This window comes from Wyeomyia smithii, chromosome 3, assembly GCF_029784165.1.
Source record: "Wyeomyia smithii strain HCP4-BCI-WySm-NY-G18 chromosome 3, ASM2978416v1, whole genome shotgun sequence".
NCBI lineage: Eukaryota > Metazoa > Arthropoda > Insecta > Diptera > Culicidae > Wyeomyia > Wyeomyia smithii.
The window spans coordinates 107,130,769-107,156,324 of NC_073696.1; the positions used below are offsets into that span (position 1 = coordinate 107,130,769).

General features: G+C 39.4%; 4 protein-coding genes across 4 annotated transcripts in view; 2 read left to right on the top strand and 2 right to left on the bottom strand.

Annotated features, from left to right (window-relative positions):
* Nucleotides 1-9,488: 9,488 nt before the first annotated feature.
* On the bottom strand, nt 9,489-10,467 carry LOC129733247 (chymotrypsin-elastase inhibitor ixodidin-like). Its single transcript, XM_055694937.1, has 2 exons — nt 10,005-10,467; nt 9,489-9,937 (listed from the first exon to the last, which is right to left on the bottom strand). Exons 1-2 carry the CDS (start codon nt 10,069-10,071, stop codon nt 9,678-9,680), a joined length of 327 nt encoding a protein of 108 aa, XP_055550912.1. The 5' UTR covers nt 10,072-10,467; the 3' UTR covers nt 9,489-9,677.
* Nucleotides 10,468-12,793: 2,326 nt separating this feature from the next.
* LOC129733246 (chymotrypsin-elastase inhibitor ixodidin-like) lies at nt 12,794-13,341 on the top strand. The gene is made up of 2 exons (XM_055694936.1): nt 12,794-12,903; nt 12,964-13,341. The coding sequence occupies exons 1-2, from the start codon at nt 12,837-12,839 to the stop codon at nt 13,221-13,223; spliced, it is 327 nt and encodes a 108-aa protein (XP_055550911.1). The 5' UTR covers nt 12,794-12,836; the 3' UTR covers nt 13,224-13,341.
* A 574-nt stretch (nt 13,342-13,915) lies between these two features.
* The window catches only part of LOC129733242 (neuronal acetylcholine receptor subunit beta-3-like), a 29,217-nt gene continuing 17,576 nt past the window's right edge, over nt 13,916-25,556 (bottom strand). The window contains exons 9-10 of the mRNA XM_055694933.1: nt 17,051-17,225; nt 13,916-13,934 (exon numbers count right to left, since the gene is read on the bottom strand). The gene's annotated coding sequence lies outside the window, so the exon portion shown is untranslated. The remainder of the gene's footprint in view (nt 13,935-17,050; nt 17,226-25,556) is intronic.
* On the top strand, nt 16,846-17,427 carry LOC129733244 (cysteine-rich venom protein 6). The gene is made up of 2 exons (XM_055694935.1): nt 16,846-16,982; nt 17,043-17,427. Exons 1-2 carry the CDS (start codon nt 16,916-16,918, stop codon nt 17,300-17,302), a joined length of 327 nt encoding a protein of 108 aa, XP_055550910.1. The 5' UTR covers nt 16,846-16,915; the 3' UTR covers nt 17,303-17,427.

Genomic DNA, 25,556 nt, shown 5'->3' on the forward strand with positions numbered 1-25,556 from the left:
TTGAAAAAGATTTAGTCACTACTTCAAAAGTTTAGCAACAATTTTGCTGTTTTTAAATATGCTCTAAAAATTTTACACCAATCATCATTCCGGGGTGACTTTGATCACTTCATTGTTTTGATGAATTTGGAGTAATACTTTGCTACTTTCACTAAATTGAACAGCCTAAAACGACTTAAACGAGTTTATAAATATGGAAAGCAATTTGGGGGCCATTCACATTCTACGTGAACAGTTTATAATGGCGAATGTCCAAGATTCATACAAAATTTTCAGAATATATATGAATGATTATCCACTGAGAGAGAAGGTGGTCTAAAATCGTCAAAAACTAGTCCACAAGGAATATGACTTATGAAATTGACTATATTTGCATGTTACTTCACGTCTTGGGTTTTTGTTAAGAAAAATATGTAATACGCTGTGGCGAATATTGGGACTCAACATTGCTTTCGAGGAAAAACTTGCAAAAATAACTGTAAAATGTATTGTTATAATATTTGTTCATCTTAAGAACTAATCTGGGAACAAAACTAAAAAAACTTTACGTATTGCAACTTGTTGTTTTGAATCTGCTTGAACCGATTGTTTGTATGCAACAAAAATCGCCAAAAATACACGTTATTTTCAATTAATATTTTAGCATGAAAAACACTCTTTAAATAGCAGGAAATGCATGAATAGTAGCAATGCGAACATATATCCACACAATAAGTGAAGATTGCGACAAATCCCAAGCATTACGAGCGCTTTTTAACCACATTTTCAAAAAAGAGGTACAGTGATCAAAGCCCCCCCGGTGATCAAAGTCACCCCAGTTTACGGTACGTACGTAGTGTTCCCATGTTCGGAGCGGCATACAACAGCGTCTGACTTGGAGCGGGCGGCTGAATCATAGAGAGCGGTACCTCGCCAATTAAATCTAAGGCGGCAGCCCCATCGCGAGACTAGGTATCGTAGTTCTTATAAGGCAGCATACCGAATATGAAATACTACGAACAATCCGGATAATCATTTGGAACGAAATTATCGACATGGACTGTTGTAATATGCTGCATGATGCTGGCTCGCTACCCTGCTGCCAGATTTTTATTGTCGTTCATTTGTCATTACACGTTAAATATACAGCGAACATATTTTAATAAAATTAACTCATAACATCTTCCCTTTCATCTAAAAATCCTTTTTTACTACTCTTCGAGCACATAGTCATCAAAGCGGAAAGCGCGCCTGGTTAACCTAACCGGTCGTCTTGGAGTTTCACCTAACTGATTAGTTTTATCTGCTTCCGGGTACACTGGTTGGTTGCTTGTTGAAGTTTCCGACTTGGCGACCGCTGTATCGTTTCCTGGCCACTCGTAGTGATTCTTGGTGCGTCCAAAACCATCCTGTTCAAAACCTGGAGATGATATGTCGTTGAATACTGAAAAGTTTTCTCGTGTTCCAGAACCTAATGAAGCATATGAATCTCTAATATTTCTTCTGTTTCTACGATACTCTGCTCCCCTCACATCAATTAGATAATCCCGATCACTCAGTATACCGTTTATTTTCCCTTTGGTCCATTCGGATGAGCTCTCTGGTTTCAACTGTACGTAAACTTCCTGTCCTCGCACCAGCGATGGCAATACTTGAGATCGGCGGTCGTGGTTGAATTTTGATTTTACCTTTCGTAACTCTATCTCTTCGCGGACTCTGTTCCCATCAATCGGCATGAGCTTCAACCGTTTCTGTGTCAGTGGAAACAGCCCTCTGGAACTCCTCCCCATGAGTTTTTGAGTCGGAGAATATCCATCAGCCTGTGGTGTGTTGCGCCATTCCAGTAATGCCAGCCAAATGTCTTTTCCATCCTCCAATGCCTTCTTCAGTACGTTCTTCGCTATTTTAATCGACTACTCCGCCTTCCCGTTTGCCTCGTGGTGGTATGGTGCGCTTGTAGTGTGACGAATACCGTAAGTCTTTACAAATTGCTACCATTTCTGGCTGGTAAATTGTTTTCCAGAGTCCGTGATAACCTGGCGAGGAATGCCAAGTCTGCTAAAGTTTCTTTCAGAACATTCTAAAACTGCGCTTGTATTTTGACTGTTCAAGAAGTCCACGTCAAAATAATTTGAATAGTGGTCAACTGATACAAGAATGATCATTTTTTTTCCATTGTGTGTAATTTCTCCTAGATCCATGGAAACTATGTCGTACGGATACTTCGGAATCGCTGAACTTCAATTGGTTCACATTGCTGGAACGGTCGGAACTTATTGCAAATCGCACACTTCATTACAAATTTTTTTATATGGTCAGTCATGTTTGGCCAATATACTAACTCTCTGGCCTTCCGAAGCGTTGCCTGTTCTCCTTGATGACAATAATGCAGCATCTCCAAAATCAAAGGACGACTTTGAGCTGGAATTATAATCCTATCGCCTCGAAGTATCACCCCGTCCTGCACTATCAGTTCAAAATGGAAGGGAAAATACGGCTTTGCACACTGCTCCACTTCATCTTTAACCTTAGGCCATCCTGTCATGATGTACTCTTTCAAAACACGGCTTACGGGATCCTGCGTTGTCGCCTGTTGAATGTTCGCTAAAATATCCGTATGCAGTTCAAATATGTCTAGTACACTCACTTCCTCAAAAGATTTCCACAAATGATCTACTTTACTTAACTCCGCCGTTTGATTTTTGTTCACGTTTCGAGATAATGTATCCGCAATTATCACCATACTTCCTTTAACATACTTGACGTTTAGGTCGTATCTTTGTAGACTGAGCAGCATTTTCTGGATTCTCTTTGGTACTACGGACAGAGGTTTTTCTGAAAATGGCTTGTAGCGGCAGATGGTCGGTTTCTACAGTGACTTGCTTGTTTCCGAAAATATATTGATCGAACCGCTTGCAGGCAAATAAAATCGCAAGTGTCTCTTTTTCGATTTGAGCGTATTTTTGCTCCGTCGCCGTAAGCATTCTGGAAGCAAACATGATGGGTTGTCCTTCCTGCATAAGTACCGCTCCCAATGCGTAGCTACTAGCGTCGCATTGAATCGTTGTAGCTGTCATCGGATTAAAGAACTTCAACGTTGCCATACTGCAAACTTCTTTTTTAGCTCATCAAATGCTTTCTCCTGTCGTTCCTCCCAAGTCCAGTCATTGGACATTAATGCTCTTCGCAAAGCTGCACTCGTCTCCGACAGTTTTGGTAAGAACTTTGCCATGTAACAGACTAGTCCTAAGAATCGCTGTTACGCTGCAAGATCTTTTGGCGACTCCATGTGGCTGATTGCAACTGCCTTCTGTGGATCCGGTTTTAAACCATCCCTTGACAGTACATGCCCGAAAAAACAAACCTCCGTTTGATTCAGCTTCATTTTCGCTTTGCTTAGCTTAATTCCAAAGTCTCGGCTTCCGATTATGATTAAGGTTCCGATTATGATTAAGGTTTCGTTTATGATCTTTTGCAGCTTCTGATTCAGTGTTACCTCTTCCAACTATAAGGATGTCGTCCACCAGCACCTCTATTCCATTAAGCCCTTGTAGTGCTTGTTGAAGTTTTTGCTGGAAGATCTCCGGTGAGCAGGATAAACCGAATGGTAGTCTCTTCCAAATGTACCTGCCGAACGGTGTCCAAAAGGCTGTTATTCTGCTGCTTTTATCCGTCAATTGTACATGCCAAAACCCGTTTCTCACGTCGAGTGTTGAGAACACCTTCACGTTATGCAATTCCGGCAAAATCTCTTCTAACGTTGACATTTGCAATCTTGGTCGCTTGATTGCTTGGTTCAATTGTACTGGGTCTAAACAAATCCTGACCTTATCATTACGCACCACTAATACTACGTTGCTTGTCCACTCCGTAAACTCCTCGACTTTTTCTATAATACCTCGTTTCTCCAAATCTTCCAATTCATGTTGCAGTTTCTGCCGCAGGGACACCGGTACTCTTCTTGGTTCTTGTTGTTTCGGTGGTAAATCATTCAGCTGTATCTCGACTTCACCTTTAAATCGCCCATCTCCTGAGAACACGTCTCTGAACTTTTTGATTATCGTTTCACATTCCGGATTGTGAACTTCTTCGTTACTGTTTTCTTCCACTTTACATTCATTTATTTTATGTACGCTAATAATACCCAAAGCAACGCATGTATTATAGCCCAATAGTGGCATTTGAAGTACTTTTGGCGAATGGTCCACTACTTGAATCACAACTTTCGAACACTTATCACCGTTCTTATGTCTCAAAACAACCCGTCCTACAGCAGGAACAATTTGCCCTCCAAATTCTTTGAGCTTTGTGCCGCTTGGTTTCAACTCGACTTCGCTTTTGGTTAACTGACTCAGTTCATATCGCGTGATTACATTGCATGACGCACCGGTGTCAATCTGACAGCGCACTCCCTTTGGCTCTTCATGTTTATTGATCGCAAATTTCACTTCGGTCGTCATTTTTTTTTCCACTACATTCACTTCCTCTACACTTGTTATGTAATCCGAATCATCACTGTTTTCTTCTTCGTCGACTATTTTCACCTTGTTCATCTTTTTTTTCCAGCTCGTCGAAGGTCCTGCACCCGAATCTTCCCCAAGTTGTCTCGCTCGGCAAACTTTTGAAAAGTGATTCATTTTTCCGCACCTTCTGCATGTTGCCCCATTTGCTGGACAGCGCTCACGATCCCCGATTCTATGATCTCTTCTTCCACAGTACTTACAGGATCCCGACCAATCAGCAGCTCGCACTTTCACTATAACTTCAGAATATTTGTCTGCCTCCGTTGACTCTTCCTTAATTTTCATCGTTGTAACTCGATCTTCCACTAGCTTTTGAGCCCGACATGTGTCGATAGCCATTGCCAATGTTAAATTCGCCGTCTTTAGTAAAGCTTTCCTGGTATCATCCGATCTGATACCCACAACAATTCTATCTCGTATCAAAGAATCTTTTAAATCACCGTAGTTGCATGTTGCTGCAAGTGAACGAACTCTGCTCACGAATTGATTAATATCTTCATTCGGATTTTGGGTTGCTGTATTGAACAATAATCGTTCATATGTCTCGTTCGATTGAGGTAAACAATACCCCTTCAACGCCGTCAAAACAGCAGCCGTTGTGTTTTGATTTTCTGGAGCCAACAACGTATTCAATATTTTTACTGCACCGGTACCCAAAAAGTTTTTGAGCAACGCCACTTTCACTGCATCCGATTTTTCTCCTATCTCTGCTGCCAACACAAAGATTTCCCACGATTGCTTGGAATCGCGGAAATCATTTGCCAGTTGATCACTATCAATATTCAAAAACCCCGGTGGGTGGGTTATGTTCTGGAGTGGTAAGAAGCCAATGGGGTCACTTACGTACGCAAAGGCATGAGCTCCTCCAACGCAGCGGATCTAAATTCTTAAACTACTAGACTATTATGAAGCAGGGGCTTCGAAAGCATCCCAAATCTGAGGAGGATATGAAGAAAAAGTAGGTTTCCGTAAAGAAAAAGCTGCAGCCACGTGTTGTACAAAACCCACTGAGTGGAGTTAAGCGGATCGATGAGCAAATAGCAGGGGACCTGAAGGATTAGTGGACATATTATCCATAGTACGATCAGCACCACTGCGCGAGGGTACAAGTTTGACAGTCAAGTCCAACCAGTGGTTTGACGCTGAGTGCCAGCGAGCGACAGACGAGAAAAACCGGGCCAGAGGTCACATGTTGGTTATGACTAACGCGTAAGAGTGAAGAGAGCAGCTAGAGCCACTGAAAAGAGACTTCATCGCCTGAAGCAAAGTCAGCATTGGAAGCTGTGGACCCACCCATCCATGGACTAGGTGAAGGAGGCAGTGGCTATCCTTCGGATCATTCTGCACACAGAGAAAATATTATCAAGTGAACACGTGAAAACAACGTAAATTTACGTAAATCTGAATGTGTTCACTGATTAAGGTAAATAATACGCATAAAAATTGGTAAAAACAACGCAACTGCTCCATAAAATGCGAATACTTAATTTTGGGTAAAAATTTGTATGGAGTTTTTGATATAATTATTGATGGTTCAAGGTATCCAATTTTACCTAAATGATGACTCTCGTGCAGGTACTCAAATGTAGGTAAATCACTTGCACCAAAAAGTACCTTCCCGCACAGAAGGGCTGATTTGCGTAAAAAATACGCATATTTGGGTATTTTTATTTTTCTGTGTGAGACTTTGATCTGATGAAGAATTGCTCTCGGACTGGTTGAAAGATCTTTTTTTTTATTTCAGGTAGAGGAAAATTTGCTGCCAAACACCTGAGAGACCAACCTTTTTGTGCGGTTTGGCCCACTAAAAACCCTCCAGTCTGCAGCCCATAATACTCTCCTAGACGACTGCTACGCATTACTTCAGGAAGCCGCCTTTCATCGAGGCTCAACACTTCTCAGTGCCGTGTACAAAATTATCTCCCGCAACCTGTTCCACAGACTATGGCCGTGGAAACCTTAGTAGATGTATACCAATGTGTTTTTCGAGAAGAACGCTCCACTGCGGTTTAAATATCAACCTTCATCAAATCTGCGATAAAGTTCGGGAATTTAACTTGTAGACTCACGATCTGTTCAGGGACCGTAGAGCAGTGTACGATTTAGTTGAGAGTAATGTAATGAGTTATGGTGGATTATACTCGAACATGGTTTTCCAACAAAACTGATCACTGCCATGCTTGACTGTTCCACATTGAGCACGGTGAGATATCGGACGCTTTCGTGACGTTAGATGGTTTGGAGCATGGTGACGGGCTGTTAGACTTATTGTTCAATATGGAATTGATGTGCTATAGGGAGGGCTGGCGTGCAGAGTAGTGGCATCAACATTACGAATTCTCAGTTGTTCTCACAGGGTGTTTAATAATTTGGAATACAACTTTTCATCGTTGTGTAGGTGCACACCAAGCAGGAGTACCGTGACGTCGTAGTGAAGTACTTTCACAGGTCACGCAGGTCAGGAGTTCGTGTTTTATAATGAGAAACTCTTTGTTTTGTAACAGCCGCACAATATCCAAACGTTCGGCTGAGGGCGTCCACGTTGCACAGTGGCGGGTCTCCGAACAAAAGTCGGACAAAACCCAAAATGTTCATTTAAAAAGCAGAAAAATCCATATTAGGTTGATTTTTTTATGTAAAATTCAATTTTGGTATCAAAAATTAAAAAAGTTGGAAAAATATCCCCCTAAAGTGCAATTAAAATTTTCTTAAGGCTAAAATTACGTCGTAGTGTTTTTATGTATATCATTATTCATGTATATTCCCATCTTTTGCTATGTTTGAGGAACCAGTAGTCATCAGCGAAACTGAGAATAGTATATAGAATATAAAATAATTAATAATAATTTTAAATTTAAAATTTTAATTATAAATATAATTTAAATAAGTACGGTGTCAGTATAGTCAGTTTCTGGCGAAGTGAATATAGGAAACCAGTATAAACTGTCGAAATGTGAACCAGCCGATTGTGTGCCAAATTTCGCAGTTGGAAAACTGCGATCATGTAGTATTGAAATAGATATCATTTTTGGCTCAATCAATACATCGCATTAACTTAGGAAACAAAATATTAAATACGTTAAACTAAAATACTTGAGTAGAATACAAAGAAATATTCATTTTTATAAGATCAATGTTGTGTGTAATCAATTAACTCTTTTGTCTTTTTTTAAGAGAAATGTGCATTCGAAACGAACTATACAGTATATTATATGTTGAAATATGCAAAATGGTAATTTTAATAGATTTAAAAAAAACTTGAGTCTAAGTAAAAATTTGTCGTTTAACATGGTCAAAAGGGGATATGCCCGTTTAAAGAGTTTTCATACTAGTAAAAATACAGTGTCTATATACGTTAGTGCATAATTTGTGACGTGTCACCATCGTATTTTAGTAATCAGGGATACCAGATATGCAAATTTATCTGAAAATGAAGATTTTCAGAATCCGTGTGCCGACTTCTATTTAAGTCCAACGCTACCGTTCATTATTACGCAAAATTGTATGGATGTTCAACAACAGTACACAAATAACTAATTCAAGGATGTAAAATAATCGTTTTATCTTCGAGTCCCATTGGCAAACTTTCGAAGGAGCCCAAGAAAGCATGAATAAAGCAATCCGGAAAACACGAGAAAATAAATGCCTGGAAAGGATCACGTAAGAGAACTATCGGTGACATGTTTCGTGAGCTGCTAATTGCGTCAGATCCGGTAGTTCCGAGTTTTAGACACAACAACAAATAGAAAAGCACTTTCACATAAGAGGTGGAAGATTTATTAATTTTCAGTCATGATGATACTGACGATGACGAGTAGAATGTTAAAACCTTATACATTGCTTTAAAAATGAATATTCATGTAAATTTAATATAATTATATGTGTTCACATTTGAACGTAAGCCGATGATGTTCTCCTAGAACAATTGAATGAAACTACTAACTACTTCTGTAAAACAATGTAACTTTCACAAATCACCATGCGTCTTCATTCAAACTATTTTAATTTCAATTAAAATTTTTTCTCAGCGGGGCAGAAAGGGGCAAAATGGGACCTTAATATTCGAAAAGTAGAGAAAATTTCCTATGAAATACATACTATGCGACCTGTGTCAACCGATGGGTCATATCGTACAGCATACATTTGCGCAGAAAAAAAGTTTTTTTTTCAGACCACTCAATAGGTATTTCAAACATTTCACAAAAGTTAAGATGAATTATATGAAAACATTCAACACGAATTACAATTCTGAATATTTATCTTCAAAATGCAACCTGTCGCATTGAATTCGAATAAGAATTAGGTGAGTATTTACTATTTGAAGTAAACCCCAATATGTGCTTTCTAAGTGAAAAAATCATTGAAATAACATGACTTGACAAAGTTTAAAGTGCTCTCAAAAATTCAAATTTAATCCAATTGTCTTGATATTTGGAAAACACGTTTTCCAATACAGTAGAACTTTGAAAAAAATATTAAATATCAATAATTAGAACTTGAGTTTTGTCCGGCTTCCGACCACTGTGCGTTGGTCAGCATCTTTCCGTTCCACATAACCATCCCGCGGATCTAGAGCGTCGCCTCGGTGATGGTTTGGGGGGCCGTATCCAGGCGTAGGGTGTTTGGTGTTTTTCGAGAAAAACCTTAAAATCAATGGTACAATTTAAGAAGCTCATTTTCAAGATCTGGGAATAGACGACGGGAAGAGACGATCTTTTCAAGTTGAAGGAAAGCGGGATATCACACCGAGCTAAATCATGCAAATACGATGGTTCTAATAGTCAGAAATCCTTTCCTCACAGACTTGAACGTTATATCGAGAAGACTTGAAAATGCCCTGTAAGAATAATTTTTGACATAAAATTGTGAAATATTTTATCAGCCCGATATATTGGTGACTGAATTGTATCAGGAAAGGAAGATTACAAAAGATTTCAAAAGATTCAAAGCTAGTTTTGCTCAGAAGGAGCTAACGAAAGTCAAAGATCATGCCAGTAACCCCTGAAGAATTGACATCTGTTAAACAGTTGAAATCAGTGCGTGTATGCATGTTCAGCATCTGAAACAATCAGGTGTTTTTATTGCAAATTTATTACGAAAAATGTGTTAGACTTCTTGAATGGATTGATTATTTTCATCGTGATCTTTCGAGCTGTCAGTTGTATCGAGACTAAATTAATAGCCCCAACCAATTCCGTAGTAACCGAACGGATAGTAACCGACCGATTGTTGCAAGTATGTTCTTCGTCTACTGCACTGGACTTCTTCGATGCATACACCAACAGTGTTCCGAACGTAGCCAGGCCTGCAGAAGCATCCTCGCTGGCATCCAGAACCGCATCCTTGGTATCCACCGTACAGATAGGAATCGCAGGTGGCTGGACACGCCGATCCGCAAGTCGAGAAGACCTCGTTCAATCCGTTACAGTAAGTATCTGAGAAAAAGTAATCATATGTATTAGAATCAATTAGATATCTTTATTCTATTTTACAAATGCTTACTGTAGGGTACTGCATAAACCATGGAAGCGCAAACTGCGAAAAGAATCACGATGATTGCCAATTTCATTTTTGAAATTATGATTTTCACACAGGTGCAGAAGTTCTATATTGAAATGCATGAGAGACAGATGCTGGATGTGGTTTATATACTATATGTGCATAATAGTTGTAGCTTACCTCTGTTGTTTGTAGAGTATTGAGACGCATACGTGCGTACAGGCGTAAACAATCGGGTTGATATCTATACTCTACAAAACAGTTAGAAATAGAACAAAACAGTTCTAATGCTGTGAAGTTATCAGCTTAATATTATATCAGTGTCGATGTGAAATGAAGAAACCACAACAAACCGAACAGTTAGTCGTGATCTAAAGGAGTGGGTTTTTTGTAGTGGGTTTGGCTAGAGTTGATTATAGTAGAAAATTAATGCAATTACTTTCGTTGACTTAGGTCAAAACATCGAAACAGTCTGACGACGATTGACCTCTAGAAGCAATTTTCTTTCAAATTTCATAAAAACATAAAATCTTGTTTGTACAAGATTTTTTGTTTGTTTGATTTTTTATAGTAATCATTTTATTGAATCTGAAATATTTCAACGTGTTTTTATTTAAGTTTACATCTAACATCATACGTTACTGCTTTGTTACAAAACAAACATTCGAACTTCGTTTTGAAAATTCCCGGTCGAACAATTTATCGGGACTCGGTTGTAGATCCTTCTAAATTTGCTTGCGATACCAGCTTGTTTAAAGTTCTTCCAAGCTAGCCCCTTTTCCGCGTGTTGTTGCAGATTAATGGCACTCAGCAGAAATGTCAAAGTCAGTTTGATGGGGGGGGGGCCGATTGACAACGTTAAATCGGGAAAATAAATAATTTTATTTTTTGCTCGATTCTAATTGTCAAAACGTTTGTGAATTGCTTTTCAAATGCGTAAAGAGTTGTTGCTTTTTGCTCGAGTGTGCCTGAGATAATTACACAGTTTCTCAGAATAATTTTTTCCTGATGTCAAAAGTTGGCAGCATCGTTGCTTCCAAATCGGTGTAACGTAGGGTAAGTGCTCCTATAATGGAGGTAGTACCAATGGTGGTTGTACTGTAAAAAAAGTTACTCTATATAAGGTTTAAGGACTACAACTGCAAATAAACCGATAAAGTATATGCACTTGGTATTTAAGATAAATGACTTTACTGTTTTTCATGAAGAAAATTACCTTTTTCAACTTATGGAGAGTATTTGAAAACACTCAGATTTATTTTTCTCATTTTCCCTCTGCGCACACCTTGTTTCCATAATGGCGCATCCCAATGTTTTCAAATGTTAGTGGCAGATTCGGTGAATTCGGGTTAAAGGTGAATTTTTTCATAAATTTTCGGTATTATCATGGTGAAAAGACATCAACTTCTCATGAAAATGTATATTGTGACTTTTAAATTTTAGAAATGAGCTGATGCTATGTTTTTTGACAGGTGATGATTGAAATTAAATTTGTATTCAAATGTGCACGACACAAAAATATTTTTATAATAATAAATCTATAAACAATAATCTATAAAATAATAAAATGGTTTTTTGAATGTAACTTGATCTATGTGAAATTAAGAAAATCTATACCGAGCGTCTTAGCAGAGTGATTTAAGAAATCAAAGAAATAGTTATGAGTTCCCGTTATACTCTACTAGAAAAGTATAACGGAAACCGATAACTATTTCTTTGATTTCTTAATTTATGTGGTTTTGATACCGGGGGCACGAGTCGCAAAGGACCGAAGTTGTTTCTAAACATTACTGCTCTGTAAATGTTCTTTTACTCAATAAAAGAAAACCACCTTTACCATAGTGAAATCTCACTTTATGTTCATCAAACCTTGAGAATATAGTTTAATTTAAAACCTTGTTTAAGCATCTTTGTATACCTCCACTATAGAAATCTGTTACCACCATTATAAGAACCATGCCACCACTACAATATTTAAAATTGTTGACTATTTAAAAACTAATAAATTTTAGTTCAACTGGTGTTTGATACAACATAAATATTATGTTGTTTAATACAACATAATATTTATGCAGTATCGATTTATTTAGATTTTGACTGTTTTCTTCGATTGTTATGACCAAATGCGCCATTATTGATGCTCTTATCCAACAGTTTGAGCACAGTTTTGGATCACGAATGAATAATTCTCGGAAATTTTTCTTTCTTTCAAAACTTTATCATGGCACAGAATGTCCCGAGTATATAGACTTGATTTGATTGCCCTTTACATTCAGGTAAACAGACACATAACATATTTTTTTCATGTCACCGAAAAGACGAGCAGAGCACTCGTTTTCTTTTGCAATATGTTGTAAGGTTATAATATTGTCGACATTCCAGGATTTTGTTAATATCGACAAGGCAAGAATTTTTTGACTTGCTGTTTTCCATGAATACGATTTCTAAGCTGTATTTTCATCTTGAATTTCTTTGAAGATATGGAGACACTTTGTGCTGATGACGAAAACGAGCTGTTTATGTCATGAGAAAATCGCTCTTTAAGGTCTATCCTAGATTCTATTTATTGTGATTTTTAAACAGAGGCACAGATGTAATATCAAACTGATTACTCCACAGCATTAGAACTGTGTTGTTCTTTTTACAACTGTTATGTAGAGTATAAGATATCAGCCCAATTGTTTACGACTGTACGCACGTTTGCGTTTCAATACTCTACGAACAACAGAAGTTAGCTTATTATCCACATATAGTATATAAACCACATCCAGCATCTATTTCTCATGCAGTCCCACATAGAGCTACAATACCTGTGGAAAAATCATAATTTCAAAAATGAAACTAGCACTCATCGTGATTCTTTCCGCAGTTTGCGCTTCTTTGGTTTATGCAGTACCCTACAGTAAGCACTTCCATAATAGAATAATGAGCATTTGAATCTAATATAATTACTTCATCTCAGATACCTACTGTACCGGATTGAACGAGGTCTTCTCAACTTGCGGATCGGCTTGTCCAGCCACCTGCGAATCCTACCTGTACGGTGGATACCAAGGATGCGGTTCTGGATGCCAGCGAGGATGCTTCTGTCGGCCCGGGTATGTTCGCAACACTGTTGGTGTGTGCATCGAAGAGGTCCAGTGCACTAGAAGGCGAACATACTTGCAACAATCTGTCGGTTACTATCCGTTCGGCTACTACGGAAGTGGCTGGGGCTTTTAATTTAGTCTCGATACGGCTGGCAGCACGACTTTATGTAATAACAGTTGTCAATTGAAGAAGTGTAATAAAATTTCCGTCTGCGATGATTGATAATTTGCAATAAAAAATTCTGTATACAAGTACTGTCGAAACTACTGCTCTGATCTCTCAGCCGATACTAAGAAGACTATCGTTTCCTTCTGACAAATATCTTGATCAGTGAATATTCTGGCGAATTTTCTACTGATACGAAAATCAAGAATGTCACAGTATAGAAATGGTGTCTACTCTTTAGGTCTGCTCATAACGGACTTGGTTCAATATACATACATAAAAATTCGAACTGAAGCATTATGTTATTTTCATTTTTTTAGACTCGATTAAATAACATTTTTGATTCGATTATTTATAGTAGGTTTTTTTTTCTTTTTCAAATATGACTTGTCTAGGGCTGAAAAGTCGAAAGGATATTAAAATATAAACGAACGAATCAAACAATGTCATTCCCCCCCCCTTTCTTCTTTCACCTAATAACGACTTTGGTATTTCTACTGAGTGGCACTTATATGCAACAGCACACGGAAAAGTACCAGGCGTTGGATTAGGAGGCACTTTGAATCAGTTGGTTACGCGAGCGACTTTGAAAACGAAAACGTTTTAAATCTCGAGACACACGATAAAAAATAGCGCTTCATGAATCAAAATACTCTCAACGATATTCCTCACAGATGGCTGAAAAATAGGTACAAAAGCTGGTGTTAGAATCTTAATATTTCAGTGGCAATGGGACACTGGCCAACAGTGTTTCAAAGCGGAGATTTTTGCAATTCATGAATGCGCGACTGCTTGTCTGACTAGAAAATAGAGACATGCAAATATTTTTATTTTCTCTGACAGTCAGGTAGCGTTAAAAGCACTTGGTGCTTCTAAATGTACATCCAAGATTGTTTGGGAATGTATTGTCACACTGCGACAGCTATGTCAAACAAATTCAGTGAACTTGTATTGGGTTCCAGGACATTGTGGCATTGGTGAGAATGAAAGAGCAGACGAACTGGCAAAACAAGGATCTAACTCAAAGTTTATCGGCCCAGAACCTTTCTGCGGTATATCAAACTGTGCAGTGAAAAGGAACATAAACGCTGGGGGGAACAAAAGGTGATAACCCATTGGTTGGATGCAGAGCCGGGTTTATTATTGTGGTGGCCCGGGGCCCAGTTTTAAGTGGGGCCCCAAAATAAAACATAACCAAACCAAATGTTTTTGAAAGATGTCTCCAACTGCTCGAAAACCAGAAATTTTTTCTTGATATCTGAAAAAAAAAACCTACCGTAATTTGAAAAATAAAAACACAAAAATTTTCACACAATTTGAGAAAGACTGCGCAAATATAAGGCGACCCTGACAACAATCTACAGAAACTAGAAAAAAAACTACACACATCTGCAGATCAATGAAATCTGCACACGGACTCTGGAAATTTGCATTTTGCAAGGCACATCCCTGATTCGGACAAGTAAGCAACAGCAATGCATTAAAAAACTTGTGAGTTATTTTCTTTCTCTGCTTGGGAGATGGTTCGACTTGAATGGAGTGTTAATGTGTGTCGTTCCAGGCACAGATAACAGAAATCCAAGCTAGAACAAAAAACTCCAGAAATCGCGTGTAAGATTTCAAATTCTTACTCGTTTGGAAAGCTAACAACATCTTTCTGCAACTTGCGGCTTTAATCACTTTAGTGATGGCAGCGCTGTATTATAGTCAAAGTTGCCAGACGCATAAAAACTCTCACAGATTTCAAATCAGATTTTTGCAACGATTTGCAACGATATAACACTGATTTTGTGAGGTTTGTTTTTTTTTTAAATCAACACTAAAACAAACAAATTACGACTGCTCAAAGGTCTACTCAACAGTCTACAATAAAAACGGCAACCCTTCTTATTGCGATAATATCGATAAGAGCTGGAAAACTACGAATTTCATCAAATCATTGACCTCCATTGGGTTCTTAGCACCACCACACTGCATATTGCGACATGTAAAAAAAACCGTTGCATCTTTTTACACATGAAGCGAAATAAGCTACGATATCTGTTATCTGTATTCAGCGATGCCAGATTGGAAAAAAAGGTCTTCAAATCAAAAACATTTACCCTGTGAAGATCCTGCGGTGAAGACGTCCTTGTTTGTGAAGACAAAAGGAAGACATCGAAAACTATGTGAAGACATTAGTAAATATGTTATTATGACCCGCATTTTGCAGAGGTGGCGACCTTTTTTTTGGTCGCCAGTGTTCGGTTTGCCGGGTAATTTTGCAGCCATCTCGGGTTGGAATACATGGGAAGACATTTTTCCTCGGAACGTGAAGACATTTGAAAAAATGACCTGGCATCCCTCTCTGTATTCCAAGAAAATCCACGGTGAACTCTTATGGATATCAATTGGCGCTCGTGTGTTTCAGATTGAAACACACAAGTTTTTCAATGCATTGCTGTTGCTTACTTGTTGCAGATTTTTAGAGTCTGTGTGCAGATTTTTTTGATCTGCAGATGTGTGTAGTTTTTTCTTAGTTTCTGTGGATTATTGTCAGGGTCGCCTTATATTTGCGCAGTCTTTCTCAAGTTGTGTGTAAATTTTTATGTGCCTGTGGATCGCAATTTTTTCAAATTGCGGTAGGTTTTTCAGATATCAGGAAAAAAATTCTGGGTTTCGAGCAGTTTCTTCAACTTTCAAGAACATCAATTCCTCTGTTAAAGTTTTTTGCTGTAAATCGATCTTTTGATTGAATCTCATTTTTGATAGAGAAAAAAAGCTTTTTCTCAATTTGTGGGGGCCCCAAAAATGTGGGGGCCCTGCCCCCCCCCCTTGAATCCGGCTCTGGTTGGATGTCAAAAAGTGTTCTCAATCTAAAAGATTTATAACACCAAACGTAAATCATTCAAAAAAACTCTTAGAGCTTAACGAAAGAGCTTTCTTGTACATTGTTTCTTCAGAAGATATCGTCGAATTTCAAGATAACAATTTTTTGGTTTTTCAAAAAATATGATTTTTTTTCAACCCTGAAAGATCAATTTGACTCCTCGTTTTTAGTGACATTGCCCTTTTTCTTTTCCAAATAGTCCGAATCTGTTCTCGTTTTTCTAAACAACTGAATTCTGGTATTTGTTATGTGTCAATGTGTTAAGACCGTAATGATCACTCCATATTAAAATTTCAATAAAAACTTGCATTTTAAATGATTCAAAATTCATGCATCAATTTACCGCCAGAATAAGAATATCTTTCCAGGGTGAAATGCTTAAAGCGCAGTGTTTTTTATTCATTTCAACATTTTTTATTTCTTTTTTAAAATACCTGCCAATTTTTTGAAAGCCATCCATAAATCATTGTCCTCCATAACAAACCCATAAATCACAGATAACTTTATTATGATTTTTTTTTCTATTTCACACAGACACTGATTTAGTATTGTGCTGATAACTTCACAGCATTGAAAATTTATTGTTCGATTTCTAACTGTTTTATAAAGTGTAGACATCAGCTCGATTGTTTACGCTTGTTCGCACGTATGCGTCTCAATACTCTGCAAACAACATAGGAAAGCTAGAACTATTATGCACATGAAGTATATAAACCACATCCAGCATCTACCTTTCATGCATTCTCACTTAGAGCTTTAAAGCCTGAGGAAAAAAATCATAATTTCAAAAATGAAATTGGCAGTCATCGCGATTCTTTCTGCAATTTGCGCTTCTTTGGTTCATGCAGTACCCTACAGTAAGTACTTGTCATGTTGAGTATTGATAATTTTAATTAAATATGATTACTTTTTCTCAGATACCTACTGTAATGGATTAAACGAGGTGTTCTCCACTTGTGGATCGGCGTGTCCAGCCACCTGTGATTCCTACCTGTACGGTGGATACCCAGGATGCGGTTCTGGATGCCAGCGAGGTTGCTTCTGTCGGCCCGGGTATGTTCGCAACACTGTTGGTGTATGCATCGAAGAGGTCCAGTGCACTAGAAGACGAACATACTTGCAACAATCGGTCGGTTACTATCCATTCGGCTACTATGGAAATGGTTGGGGCTATTAATGCAGTCTCGATAAGCTAGCAGCTCGAAATTTTGCGGTAACAGTTGTTGATTCAAGAATGGAAACAAATGTTTCGTCTGCGATGATTGATAATTTGCAGTAAACAATAGATAAATAAATACTGAAGAACACAAATATATGTTTTGATCTGAAATTTTCACTTTTTACAGACGTAGTTCTAGCGTCTTACTAACACGTTTTGAGTATGAAACTGGCTGCAAAATTAGAAGGTCTAGAATTAATTTCTAAAAAAAACCGAGTGGCTTTGATTTGGATTAGATCTGAGTATGTTTCACGAATAGAAGAATTTTAAGTTTCTTGACCATTTTTTATAGGGCGTTTCCATTTCAACATACACTTCTCAAAAGCATTGTTGCTCAGACATCTTTGATTGTACATAAAAACGTGTTATAGGGTACTCGTTAAGCTTAGTGAAAAGATATGGAGAAAAAAGTTTCTCATTTTAATTACTTGAACTTTTTCTTTATATTTTAGAAATCAAATTTAAATTTTTGGCTGAAATTTAGGATGGAGAAATATCAGAAAAAAAATATGGGAGGTAATTTATAATTCACAGTGATCAATTTTTCAAAAGCGTGTTTTTATGTGAAAATGATTGAATGATTTGTGAAAATACGCTATTTCTTAATTTATTCATGATACTCCAGTAACATCCGCATGATGGTTGAATAGTTTACATTTGGGCAGTAAATACATACAGATACAGGGTGCGTGACTAATTTTTGCAGTAAACAACATGTTGTAAAAAAAATATTCCAGTTAGTCATATATGCGATGAATGTTTTGCGATATAAGTGTGTTGTATGAGGCGTTCTTGTTGGTGTTCCGCTCGATGTCGCCCCACACAAAATAACACCAGTCGTCGAAGGCGGAACAAAAGTTGCCCTAAAGCTAAAAAAAGTTGGCCTTAAATGACCATGGCCTTTTAACCATTCCCGTAAATAGGTAGTATAGTAGTAAATGCTGAAGTGCGTCACTTCTACGTTTGCTTAAGGGGAAATCACTACAAAAAAGCCCTGACTGCATACAACAGAGAATTGAGGCGTGCCAAAAGACAGGACTGGAGACGGGTCTGCGAAGAGATCAATAACGCTCCAACAGCTGCGAGGCTGCACAAAATTCTTTCAAAAGATCATTCAAATGGTCTTGGCAATCTAAGAAAAGAGGACGGCAGCTTTACAGTTGATTCCGCTGAAACTTTGGAAGTAATGATGAGAACTCATTTTCCAGGGTCAACACCCATTTTCCGGTGAAGTACAGGACTTAGAAGAGGCAGGATTTTTATGGTCAACTGAAGTCTATCTTAAAGCCTGTGAAATCTTCACGCCTGGTAGGGTTGAATGGGCATTGAGTTCTTTTCAACCTTACAAATCTGCTGGAAAAGATGAAATCTTCCCAGCACTACTCCAACAGGGAAAAGAAGCTCTTATTCCCCAGTTAACTGAGCTCTTCAGAGCCAGTGTTACCATGAGTTACATACCAAAAGCCTGGAGAAAGGTTCGAGTTGTCTTTATTCCTAAAGTGGGGAAAAGAGACAAAACGACTCCCAAAGCCTTTAGGCCCATCAGTCTCTCCTCTGTTCTATTAAAGACAATGGAAAAAATTTTGGACGACTTTATCAAGTCAACAGTCTTGGTGAAACCAATTTGCTTACCAATCAGGTAAATCTACAATAACAGCGCTACAAGCGTTAGTTAACAAAATTGAGAAGTCCTTTCGAGCAAAAGAACTGGCTCTGGTTGCTTTTCTCGATATAGAGGGGGCATTCGATAATGCATCCTATAGCTCAATGCGGTCCGCAATGGAAGCAAGGGGCCTGGATAACTGTATTATTGAATGGACAATGGCGATGCTAAGAGATCGAGAAATTTCTGCTGATCTTGGAGGTGCGCAGCTAAATATCAGATCTAATAAGGGATATCCCCAGGGAGGAGTACTTTCACCCTTATTGTGGTCCTTAGTTGTAGACGAACTCCTTAAAAGGCTTACAGAACTAGGATATGAAGTAATTCGATACGCAGACGATGTAGCCATGATAGTTCGTGGGAGGTTGATGACACGATCTCTAATCGGCTACAAACTGCGCTCAAATCTACTTTGAAATGGTGTAGAGAAGAGGGTTTGAATGTTAATCCCTCCAAAACTGTTATAGTACCTTTTACCAAAAGAAAAAAGCTAAATTTAAAACGGCCTATTCTAGATGGTGTTCAAATTCAGTTTGCAGAAGAAGTTAAATACCTCGGAGTAACTTTAGACAAAAAACTGAATTGGAATTCTCATCTAGACAAGACTATCTCTAAGGGTACAAATGCCCTTTGGGTTTGTAACAGAGCCGTGGGAAAAACATGGGGACTACGACCAAAAACAGTCCATTGGATTTATTCGGCAATTGTTCGTCCGAAGGTTACATACGCTTCACTTATATAGTGGCCTAAAATTAATGAGGTAACCGCTCAAGCGAAGCTTGGTAAACTGCAGAGGCTCGCCTGTATATCAATAACTGGGGCAATGAAAAGCACACCATCAGTTGCTTTGGAAGCCCTCCTTCGTATGCTACCTTTGCACAAATATGTAAAGCAGCTGGCTGCAAAAAGTACTCTGACATTTAAACGTTATAATGAGATCTCAGATGGTGACCTTGTGGGACACTTACGAATCCTTAAGGAATTCAGACTGAATTCTGATGTTAAAACAATAGAAGATTGGATGACAACGAAGACAAACTATGACATCCCCTTCGAAGTAGTTAAATCAAGCCGCTATGAATGGGAGTTAGGAGGGCCGAGTCTGCGTCCAGGTTCTGTTGTGTTTTACACCGATGGATCAAAAATGGGTGAAAATACTGGAGCCGGGGTGTTTGGCCCTGGAATCAGTAGAGCTATACCAATGGGCCACAGTTCAACGGTATTTCAAGCAGAAATTCATGCTATTATTGAATGTGTGGATATCTGTTTAAAAAGAAATTACAGATTCGCGAAAATCTGCATATTTTCTGACAGCCAAGCAGCTTTAAATGTACTTAAAGCTTTCACATGTAAATCGAGGCTAGTGTGGGAATGCCTTCTTTCTTTAAGACAATTGGCCAGCAGGAACGAAGTTACTCTTTACTGGATGCCTGGCCATTGCGGCATTGAAGGAAATGAAAAAGCCGACAGCCTAGCAAGAGAAGGCTCAGCATCAAATTTTATTGGTCCGGAACCATTCTGCGGAGTCCCAGAATGCGCTCTGAGGACTGAATTTAGAACTTGGGAAATGTCCACGGTAGAATCAAGCTGGAACGCCACGGATACATCCAGACAAGCTAGAAGATTTATCACACCGAGTGCTGTGAAAGCTCGGATCTTACTAAATCTGAATAAAAAGAGCTTCGGGTACTAACGGGTCTGTTGACCGGTCACTGCCCGATTAGGTATCACCTAAACAAAATTGGAAAAACTCGATCGACAGAATGTCGTTTTTGCCAATTTGAAACCGAAACTGCTGAACATATACTCTGCATCTGTGGAGCCTTGTTCAATCAAAGGATGTCAATATTTGGAAAAGGGCTACTAGAGCCCCATGAAATTTGGCATTGTGATCCTGGTAAGGTATTAGACTTCATAAAACGAGTCGACCCTAACTGGGATCGGGTATTATGTCAACCAGTGTCCATCACACCTTAGTTGTGACAGGATAATCGACTAATACCAAATCAAACATGGGTCATACAACAATAGTCCTAACTAATGGACGCAGTTGTGTTTCGGGCCTACAGGGAAAAAAAAGGGGAAAACTCGTTTAGGTCTCTGAAAAATCTTGGCTAAGGGCACCGAAATGGTGGAAAAGCTATAATTTTCAATTGTTTCCTAGTCTAAACTCTAGCGCAAAACCTGTGTTTACCAAGTAATCCAAAGGATTGGTACCGGGAGCGCTAGAGGGCCAAATTTCCTTCTGTCGAAACTCCGGAACATTTTCAGTAAGCCATTTCTGTCTTTTAAAGGCATTATCAGCAGGCGCTTCATCATGTTGTAGTAACCTTCTTCATCCACGGGACAAAGGCTGAATTCTTTAAATTTATTTTTCCCACTTTTTTGATCCTGCTCCGCTTAGCGGTATTGGAACAATACTTTTATTACTTCCGGGAAAGTGTGGATGATAGTTCATTACTTTCCTAAGCCTTTTTTATATAAAATACCGTTCTGACTGAAATATCTTCTTTGGGCTTGCTCCGACGGGCAACAAAATGACGACCGATTACTCGCTTGTTGCAACATCTTTACACTTTTTGATTACATCTGATATCGGACAGTATAAGCTATCCAGTGCTGCCATATAAATCAGTATCGTGTTCACAGGCAGGTAAAGTTATTGTTAGAGTCGAAAACGGAAATAGTCATAGTATGCTAAGTATTATTATTGTCAGTAGTTTAGAAAGAAATATAGCTCATTCGTATTTGTTCATTCGTATTTGTTCATTCGTTCAACCAAGACGTATTCACTTGTATATAACAATAGGTTATCGGTCTAGTACGACGTTGAAAATGGCGAATTTGAATCCCGGAATCGAGAGACTGGTTGGCAGAGAAAATTGGAGTACTTGAAAATTCGCCGTACAAACCTATCTCGAAGTTGAAGATCTTTGGGAAGCTATCGAACCTAAGAAAAATGAAGATGGAAATTTGGAAGCAGTGAATCCTGTCGAGGACAAAAAAGGCAGAGGAAAGATTATCTTGTTCCTAGAACCGGCAAATTTCTACCATGTACGTGATGCAAAAACAGCTCGGGAAGCTTGGACGAAGCTCAACAACGCGTTCGAGGAAGGTGGCCTAACGCGGGAAGTTGGTCTGCTTTACAAGCTGATTCGGACTGAACTAGAATCGTGCGGAACTATGGAAGCCTACGCGAACAGGATGATATCGACGTGCCACCTGTTAAACGAAATTGGATTCACGATTCCGGAACGGTTTGTAGGTGTTCTTTTGCTAGTTGGACTTCCTGAGCGATATCAACCCATGATCATGGCTCTGAAGAACTCGGGAACAGCTATAACGGGGGATTCTATAAAAACTGCTCTTCTGCTGCAGGAAGAGCTGTTGCCAAGTGAAAAAACAGCATTCGTTGCTAGGGGTAAGTTCATCGCTAAACCGGATTTCGCCCATGGCAACGGTAGAAGCAGAAACAAAAGCTCGGCACAGTCTAAAGGCCCGCAATGTAGAAAATGCAGCAAGTTTGGTCACATCGCAAAGTTCTGTCCGGAGAATTCTGGAACTGTAAGCAAAAAGGCAGATGCCTTTTGCACGGAACTATCGACAATTAAAAGCCAGGAGAAGAACCAGTGGTATTTAGATTCGGGGGCGATCAGACATATGACGGGGGATCTGGAACTGTTGGAAGACGTACGAACCGAAAATGGAGTTGTGGTTGCTGCAAACAAGGAAACGATGAAAATTGAAGCTTGTGGTAAGGCAACTCTTCATCCAGCGTGTCAGAAAAATGGAGCTGAGATTCCAGTACACGATGTGCAATTTTTTTTCCTGTATGGGCTTCCTCACTGCGACCAGAATCGTAGATCTATTGTGAGATATGCCCGGGTGTCTGCTGTATCCCGCACTTCTGTTAATAGCAATACCTCTATTGAGAAGTGGCATGCTTATTATTATTGTTCATCAGTGCTTGTGTGTATTATGCTACTCTTCCTTACACGCTTACTATTCTACTATACCAATACTCGTTCCTCTTGCCAAATATCACCAATTATAATTCCCTGGAGAAGTTTCGTCGTGCGTCCTTCTGGCAAGTTTTATTGATAAGAGGGACTTATTTTTTGTTAAGAGGAAGTCACGCAAAGGTATTTGTAGATTTCAGCGTAAAGGAAGGGTAACTGGTGGGGAGCCTGAGAATACACCCATGCTTAAGTCCTTTTTGACATCGGATGGCCTGATTCTACTAAGATTCGAACCCATAACCATCCGCTTGACAAAGCGGACTCTGTAACCTTGCGGCTAGGCAGCTTCCCCTGCAATTCATCCCCATCTTTCGACAAACCTGTCGGTGGTGCAGACTGTGAAAAAAGTATTTAAGGTTGTATTTCAATCCAGCGGCTGTGAGATCTACAATACACAAGGTAAGCTGGTAGCAACCGGAGTCGTCGAGAATAATTTATTCAAGATGGAGCAGTTGGAAGGGGCTCGTCATGGGGTTAGTCAGGCAATGTTGAGCTCTGCCATTGCATCTGCAGAAACTTGGCATAAAAGGATGGGACATCTCAACTACAATAGCGTGCGGAATGCAAATTTCAAACGAACAACGCAACGATTTTACCGTGTGTTCAATGGGGAAGCAGACCCGCATTCCATTTAGCAAGAGCGGATCGAGAGCAGAGGAATTGTTAGAAGTGATTCATTCCGACATAGCGGGACCAATAGAGGTATCGTCACCATCAGGAAGTCGTTATTATGTAACGTTAATCGACGATCGATCTCGGAAGATGTTCGTTCGTTTAAGACAAAATCTGAAGAGGAGGTCCTTGATCGTTTCAAGGAATTCCAAGCACAAGCGGAGCGCCAGTGCGAAAAAAAGATAAAAATCCTGCGAACAGATAATAATAAGATATATATCAATAACGGATTTCAAAGTTTCTTGAAACAAATGGGAATACGGCACCAAACAACCAACGATTATACACCAGAGCAGAATGGACTGGCAGAGCGTGCCAACAGAACAATTACCGAACGGGCACGTTGCATGCTATTCGAAGCGAACCTTCCGAAATTCTTCTGGACAGAGGCAACGGCGGCAGCAGTATATCTTGTGAACCGATCTCCTACTCGCGGACATGATTTGACTCCTGAAGAGGTTTGAAGCGGACGGAAACCAGACGTTTCTCATGTTAGAGTGTCTGGGACGAAGGCCATGGTGCAAGTGCCAAAACAAAAACGACAGAAATGGGATACAAAGTCGAGACCATGCATACTGACTGGATTTGAGGAGGAGACAAAAAGCTACCGTTTGTATGATCCCTAGACGAAGAGTTTTTTGAAGAGTAGAGAGGTGTGTTTCATCGACGAATGCATCGGAGAAACGGGTCTTCCATCTAACGAACAACGAACTATAGTTCCGGTAGAATTCAGTAGTGTTCCAGCGACAGTTTCGAACGTTCCTGCCAGTCAAGAATATAATGAAGCAGCAAACGAAACTGCAGAGGAGATATCAGAAGATGAGGACACCCAAGACACATGTACTGACTCCAACGATGTGACTGTGCTCCCTCCACGACAATCTTCAAATCCACCTAGGTCACAGGTGTTGAGGCGCAGTGGAAGGGAGCACGTGTTTCCAGGCAAGTATAAAGATTTCAACACGTTCAGATCAAAGGTCTTCCCGTCAATCATAACCTCCAGGTCAAACCCGATGTGTTGCGAGAAGTAGATGGTTCCAGTGATGAAGACAACGATCATTTTCCCGAACAATGCTTGGCGTTGGATGCTAATCATGGATCAGGAGGAGATATACATGCGGCAGCCAAGCGGATTTATAAAACAAGGAAACGAGCGGAAGGTTTGCCTCGTAGCTTGTATGGGCTGAAACAGGCGGCGAGAGCATGGAACCAACGACTGCATGAAGAGTTGAAGCGGCAGCAATTCCAAAGCTGGACATCCAATTCGTGTTTGTATCGGAAACAGTTGAATGGGCGTTGGGGTTACGTACTCGTATACGTTGATGACCTGGTGATGGCGAGTGAAGATCTAAAGATGATTGAAACTCTTGTGAGAAGTCGAGGTCAGCGAGTTGGGTGATATCCGCTTTTTCCTAGGGATGGAAATTGAAAAAGACCGTCATGGTAATTACTTTTTGAGCCAGCAGAAGTACATACGTGAAGTAGTGGAGTCAAGTGGGCTGACGGTTGCCAAAATTTACAAAACTCCGTTAGATCCCGGGTATTTCAAAAATGAGAATGAAGGGACTCCATTGGCAAGCAATACCGAATATCAGAAGTTAATTGGAAAGGTCCTGTATATAGCTATTAACACATGACCTGACATTTCGACCGCTGTATCAATCTTGAGCAGAAAGACGAATCATCCCACGCAATAAAACTGGAGTGAACTCAAGCGCGTGGTGCGGTACCTCAATAACGATCAACTACCGATTACGGTTGAGTAGGAAAGGTGAAACCGGAACAATCGTCGGTTATTCTGACGCTGACTGGGCTGAAAATCGAGATGACCGGAAATCGCACAGCGGATTTGCATTCA

Coding starts and splice junctions, on each gene's coding strand:
- LOC129733244 (XM_055694935.1), top strand. CDS start 16,916: ATGAAATTGGCAGTCATCGCGATTCTTTCTGCAATTTGCGCTTCTTTG. Junction 16,983..17,042: donor GGTTCATGCAGTACCCTACA/GTAAGTACTTGT, acceptor ACTTTTTCTCAG/ATACCTACTGTAATGGATTA.
- LOC129733247 (XM_055694937.1), bottom strand. CDS start 10,071: ATGAAATTGGCAATCATCGTGATTCTTTTCGCAGTTTGCGCTTCCATG. Junction 9,938..10,004: donor GGTTTATGCAGTACCCTACA/GTAAGCATTTGT, acceptor ACTTTTTCTCAG/ATACTTACTGTAACGGATTG.
- LOC129733246 (XM_055694936.1), top strand. CDS start 12,837: ATGAAACTAGCACTCATCGTGATTCTTTCCGCAGTTTGCGCTTCTTTG. Junction 12,904..12,963: donor GGTTTATGCAGTACCCTACA/GTAAGCACTTCC, acceptor ACTTCATCTCAG/ATACCTACTGTACCGGATTG.